At 35.5% G+C, this 6,535-nt stretch overlaps 1 protein-coding gene across 3 annotated transcripts; it reads left to right on the forward strand.

The window, feature by feature from the left end:
- The first annotated feature begins 952 nt into the window (after positions 1-952).
- On the forward strand, positions 953-5,678 carry LOC126732544 (uncharacterized). 3 transcript variants are annotated; one of them, XM_050435464.1, is made up of 3 exons: positions 953-1,118; positions 4,595-4,807; positions 5,328-5,678. In XM_050435464.1, the coding sequence occupies exons 1-3, from the start codon at positions 953-955 to the stop codon at positions 5,333-5,335; spliced, it is 387 nt and encodes a 128-aa protein (XP_050291421.1). In that variant the 3' UTR covers positions 5,336-5,678. The 3 variants fall into 3 exon arrangements, with proteins under 3 accessions (XP_050291421.1, XP_050291420.1, XP_050291422.1); XM_050435463.1 differs by lacking the exon at positions 953-1,118 and adding an exon at positions 2,691-2,856; XM_050435465.1 differs by lacking the exon at positions 953-1,118 and having other exon boundaries at positions 3,458-4,807.
- The last annotated feature ends 857 nt before the right edge of the window (positions 5,679-6,535 follow it).

Raw genomic sequence — 6,535 nt, forward strand, 5'->3', positions numbered from 1 at the left:
GTTTTTTTTTTACCTATAACTTGAGTTCATGGAGCTTGAGTTACAAAACGCTACTATAAGTTTCTTAAAATGTCACTATAGGGCTCTAGGATTTTTTTTTTTTTTTTTAAACTCAATTTTGAGAAAATCAAGTTTCAAAGGAGGAGCATTTCCCTAATTAGTTTGGAAAATAAGGCATAATTGATGCAGATACGTTAAGGAAGAATAAAATATTTTAATATTTTATGTTGTTTTCTTTTTTCATAGTTGAATTAGGGTTTTAATTGTTTTTCTTTTCCAAGTTAAATTGTTTTTCCTTTTTCAAGTAAACGTAGGTTAATTATGTCTTTTCCTAAAAGGAGTAGGAGAAATTCTATTCCTATAAATACTCTTTATAGAGGGGTTGATTATTGTTATGTGTTGATTAATAAAAGCTTGTTAGAGAGGTTTTCTCTATTATTTTGCCTACTAGCCTAGTGTTCTTGTAGAACTTAGGTTTCGTGGAAGAATTGTAGTAATTGTGTGTTACAGATTCTGCTTCTACACATCTACGCTGCATAAGTTGGTATCAGAGCCAGGTTAATGATTCAGATACGTTAAGGAAGAATAAAATATTTTAATATTTTATGTTGTTTTCTTTTTTCATAGTTGAATTAGGGTTTTAATTGTTTTTCTTTTTCAAGTTAAATTGTTTTTCCTTTTTCAAGTAGACGTAGGTTAATTATGCCTTTTCCTAAAAGGAGTAGGAGAAATTCTATTCCTATAAATACTCTTTATAGAGAGGTTGATTATTGTTATGTGTTGATTAATAAAAGCTTGTTAGAGATGCTTTCTCTATTATTTTGCCTACTAGCCTAGTGTTCTTGTAGAACTTAGGTTTCGTGGAAGAATTGTAGTAATTGTGTGTTACAGATTCTGCTTCTACACGCCTACGCTGCATCAGTTGGTATCAGAGCAAGGCTAGGTTCCTACCATGGCACAAAGAGGAGCATGTGGGGGAAGACTTGTTGCCATAGATGACGTGTATGAATGCGATGAGGTTGCACACAATGCGCAATTAGAGGCGTTCTTTCAACGAACAGAGGAGTGGTTTGATGCGCTTTCAAAGCAGCTCGCCGCCTTAGCCGTTGAAAACCAACCTTAAAGCTGCCATCCAAATCCATGTTATGTGGAGGAGGAGGAGTATTTTGATGTTGAGGACGAGGACTACAATATCAAAAAGGAGGATGAATACATTGAAAGAGTCTATGTAATAAATTGGGATTCTCCACCAATTTATGATGACTATCCTGAAGATTTTAGTCATGAAGACAAGGCTCGGTTCCTACCATGGCACAAAGAGGAGCATGTGGGGGAAGACTTGTTGCCATAGATGACGTGTATGAATGCGATGAGGTTGCACACGATGCGCAATTAGAGGCGTTCTTTCAACGAACAGAGGAGTGGTTTGATGCGCTTTCAAAGCAGCTGGTCGCCTTAGCCGTTGAAAACCAACCTTAAAGCTGCCATCCAAATCCATGTTATGTGGAGGAGGAGGAGTATTTTGATGTTGAGGACGAGGACTACAATATCAAAAAGGAGGATGAATACATTGAAAGCGTCTATGTAATAAATTGGGATTCTCCACCAATTTATGATGACTATCCTGAAGATTTTAGTCAAGAAGACAAGATTGAGCTTGATAAAAATAAAGTCATATACATACAAGGTGAGCCCATAACTCACACCATTGATGAGACTTTCGACGATCAAAGACAAAAGGTTATTGATTTTACTGATTACAATCATAGGTTGGTACAATCAGTTTGTTCAGTAGTAGACGAGTTCTCAATTGATGAATAACGTTTCAATCTATTAAAGCTTGAACTTGAACACATTAGACACTATGATTTCATTGGGGTTGATGAGCTTCTCTCAAATTTCTTTGGTAATACAGTTAACATCAATTTGGAAAGATTAATGGAAAACATTATTGATCCCTTCTGGGAGGATTTTATTGAACAAGAATTGATAGAGGTCAACAAGAGGCGTGAACAAGTGATATTAAGTAATCTTTGTGGAGTAGGCAATATGAAGTTTATGGATGTGTGCATGGATTCTTTTTTAGTACTTGCTTCATATATCCCACCATTGCAAAAGAAGTCAAGAATAAAAATCCGTACATCAAGATTTATTATGAGTGAGAAAAGATTGATAAGTAGCATACTGATTCGTCTTGTCTTGCACAGAAGAATAGGATGGAGAGGATTATTCGGGGTTCCAATTGATCGTGGAAGACTGCCACAAAACTCGAGGACGAGTTTTCCCCAACCCCGAGAGAATGATGCAGATACGTTAAGGAAGAATAAAATATTTTAATATTTTATGTTGTTTTCTTTTTTCATAGTTGAATTAGGGTTTTAATTGTTTTTCTTTTCCAAGTTAAATTGTTTTTCCTTTTTCAAGTAGACGTAGGTTAATTATGTCTTTTCCTAAAAGGAGTAGGAGAAATTCTATTCCTATAAATACTCTTTATAGAGAGGTTGATTATTGTTATGTGTTGATTAATAAAAGCTTGTTAGAGAGGTTTTCTCTATTATTTGGCCTACTAGCCTAGTGTTCTTGTAGAACTTAGGTTTCATGGAAGAATTGTAGTAATTGTGTGTTACAGATTCTGCTTCTACACGCCTACGCTGCATCAGTTGGTATCAGAGCAAGGCTAGGTTCCTACCATGGCACAAAGAGGAGCATGTGGGGGAAGACTTGTTGCCATAGATGACGTGTATGAATGCGATGAGGTTGCACACAATGCGCAATTAGAGGCGTTCTTTCAACGAACAGAGGAGTGGTTTGATGCGCTTTCAAAGCAGCTCGCCGCCTTAGCCGTTGAAAACCAACCTTAAAGCTGCCATCCAAATCCATGTTATGTGGAGGAGGAGGAGTATTTTGATGTTGAGGACGAGGACTACAATATCAAAAAGGAGGATGAATACATTGAAAGAGTCTATGTAATAAATTGGGATTCTCCACCAATTTATGATGACTATCCTGAAGATTTTAGTCATGAAGACAAGGCTCGGTTCCTACCATGGCACAAAGAGGAGCATGTGGGGGAAGACTTGTTGCCATAGATGACGTGTATGAATGCGATGAGGTTGCACACGATGCGCAATTAGAGGCGTTCTTTCAACGAACAGAGGAGTGGTTTGATGCGCTTTCAAAGCAGCTGGCCGCCTTAGCCGTTGAAAACCAACCTTAAAGCTGCCATCCAAATCCATGTTATGTGGAGGAGGAGGAGTATTTTGATGTTGAGGACGAGGACTACAATATCAAAAAGGAGGATGAATACATTGAAAGCGTCTATGTAATAAATTGGGATTCTCCACCAATTTATGATGACTATCCTGAAGATTTTAGTCAAGAAGACAAGATTGAGCTTGATAAAAATAAAGTCATATACATACAAGGTGAGCCCATAACTCACACCATTGATGAGACTTTCGACGATCAAAGACAAAAGGTTATTGATTTTACTGATTACAATCATAGGTTGGTACAATCAGTTTGTTCAGTAGTAGACGAGTTCTCAATTGATGAATAAAGTTTCAATCTATTAAAGCTTGAACTTGAACACATTAGACACTATGATTTCATTGGGGTTGATGAGCTTCTCTCAAATTTCTTTGGTAATACAGTTAACATCAATTTGGAAAGATTAATGGAAAACATTATTGATCCCTTCTGGGAGGATTTTATTGAACAAGAATTGATAGAGGTCAACAAGAGGCGTGAACAAGTGATATTAAGTAATCTTTGTGGAGTAGGCAATATGAAGTTTATGGATGTGTGCATGGATTCTTTTTTAGTACTTGCTTCATATATCCCACCATTGCAAAAGAAGTCAAGAATAAAAATCCGTACATCAAGATTTATTATGAGTGAGAAAAGATTGATAAGTAGCATACTGATTCGTCTTGTCTTGCACAGAAGAATAGGATGGAGAGGATTATTCGGGGTTCCAATTGATCGTGGAAGACTGCCACAAAACTCGAGGACGAGTTTTCCCCAACCCCGAGAGAATGATGCAGATACGTTAAGGAAGAATAAAATATTTTAATATTTTATGTTGTTTTCTTTTTTCATAGTTGAATTAGGGTTTTAATTGTTTTTCTTTTCCAAGTTAAATTGTTTTTCCTTTTTCAAGTAGACGTAGGTTAATTATGTCTTTTCCTAAAAGGAGTAGGAGAAATTCTATTCCTATAAATACTCTTTATAGAGAGGTTGATTATTGTTATGTGTTGATTAATAAAAGCTTGTTAGAGAGGTTTTCTCTATTATTTGGCCTACTAGCCTAGTGTTCTTGTAGAACTTAGGTTTCATGGAAGAATTGTAGTAATTGTGTGTTACAGATTCTGCTTCTACACGCCTACGCTGCATCAGTTGGTATCAGAGCAAGGCTAGGTTCCTACCATGGCACAAAGAGGAGCATGTGGGGGAAGACTTGTTGCCATAGATGACGTGTATGAATGCGATGAGGTTGCACACGATGTGCAATTAGAGGCGTTCTTTCAACGAATAGATGAGTGGTTTGATGCGCTTTCAAAGCAGCTCGCCGCCTTAGCCGTTGAAAACCAACCTCAAAACTGCCATCCAAATCCATGTTATGTGGAGGAGGAGGAGTATTTTGATGTTGAGGACGAGGACTACAATATCAAAAAGGAGGATGAATACATTGAAAGCGTCTATGTAATAAATTGGGATTCTCCACCAATTTATGATGACTATCCTGAAGATTTTAGTCAAGAAGACAAGATTGAGCTTGATAAAAATAAAGTCATATACATACAAGGTGAGCCCATAACTCACATCATTGATGAGACTTTCGACGATCAAAGACAAAAGGTTATTGATTTTACTGATTACAATCATAGGTTGGTACAATCAGTTTGTTCAGTAGTAGACGAGTTCTCAATTGATGAATAAAGTTTCAATCTATTAAAGCTTGAACTTGAACACATTAGACACTATGATTTCATTGGGGTTGATGAGCTTCTCTCAAATTTCTTTGGTAATATAGTTAACATCAATTTGGAAAGATTAATGGAAAACATTATTGATCCCTTCTGGGAGGATTTTATTGAACAAGAATTGATAGAGGTCAACAAGAGGCGTGAACAAGTGATATTAAGTAATCTTTGTGAAGTAGGCAATATGAAGTTTATGGATGTGTTAATGGATTCTTTTTTAGTACTTGCTTCATATATCCCACCGTTGCAAAAGAAGTCAAGAATAAAAATCCGTACATCAAGATTTATTATGAGTGAGAAAAGATTGATAAGTAGCATACTGATTCGTCTTGTCTTGCACAGAAGAATAGGATGGAGAGGATTATTCGGGGTTTCAATTGATCGTGGAAGATTGCCACAAAACTCGAGGACGAGTTTTCCCCAACCCCGAGAGAATGATGCAGATATGTTAAGGAAGAATAAAATATTTTAATATTTTATGTTGTTTTCTTTTTTCATAGTTGAATTAGGGTTTTAATTGTTTTTCTTTTCCAAGTTAAATTGTTTTTCCTTTTTCAAGTAGACGTAGGTTAATTATGTCTTTTCCTAAAAGGAGTAGGAGAAATTCTATTCCTATAAATACTCTTTATAGAGAGGTTGATTATTGTTATGTGTTGATTAATAAAAGCTTGTTAGAGAGGTTTTCTCTATTATTTGGCCTACTAGCCTAGTGTTCTTGTAGAACTTAGGTTTCGTGAAAGAATTGTAGTAATTGTGTGTTACAAATTTTACTTCAACACGCCTACGCTGCATCAATAATGTTGCTTTTTTTGCCCGAAAAGGGCATTTGCCAATTTTGTCCTTTAAACTTCTATGCCTGCAGTACATATCGCACTGGCATATTTTTTTTTTTTTTTTTTGAGAAACCACTGGCATATAATAATGAAGCATTTCATTTTCACGAGCGAACTAAGTCTTTGCTTCCATTATCTCGTTGGAACCTATGTTTAGTTTAAGGGAGAGGCTGTTAGCAGTCATTAGGTTATAGGTCGTATGCCTTGTACATAGTCACAGGCCCTCTACTTGTATAAATTACAAAACATGTTTGTAGGTTGCGCTTTCTAATATAGTTGTACATCCAGCTAAATAATTACAGTTATTTTAAAAATCAGTATGTCACTTATTAAAATAAATCCTAAATTTCATATGGCATTGAGAAAACTGTCAAGTGCGTCAACAATTAGCGAACTTGAACAATTTGCAAGTATCTATAGCCATTAAGAGAATCTCAATCACTTTTTAAAAGCACTTATTAAATTTTATATATATATATATATATATATATCATTTCTAACTAAGGTTGATACTAATGTGTTCCTTTTGTTGTACATATAGACATATACAAGTAGGTAGTAGTATGTATAACTAAATATAATTTGAAAAGTAAAGTGGAGAGAATTGTAATAAAGTAAAATCTAGTATTGTTCGAATGAAGGATAGTTGAGACTAGACAAGTGTTGTTTAATTAGTTTTGAAGTACCTTTCTGTTTTGCTCAATACCAGCCAGGATT

The sequence above is a fragment of the Quercus robur genome, chromosome 6, assembly GCF_932294415.1.
Source record: "Quercus robur chromosome 6, dhQueRobu3.1, whole genome shotgun sequence".
In the NCBI taxonomy this organism is placed as follows: Eukaryota; Viridiplantae; Streptophyta; class Magnoliopsida; order Fagales; family Fagaceae; genus Quercus; species Quercus robur.

Bases quoted from the DNA above. Each gene is read 5' to 3' on its own strand.
- LOC126732544 (XM_050435464.1), top strand. From the start codon at position 953: ATGGCACAAAGAGGAGCATGTGGGGGAAGACTTGTTGCCATAGATGAC. The intron at 1,119-4,594 runs CTTAAAGCTGCC...TTGAAAACCAAC, and splicing joins CTTAGCCGTTGAAAACCAAC to CTCAAAACTGCCATCCAAAT.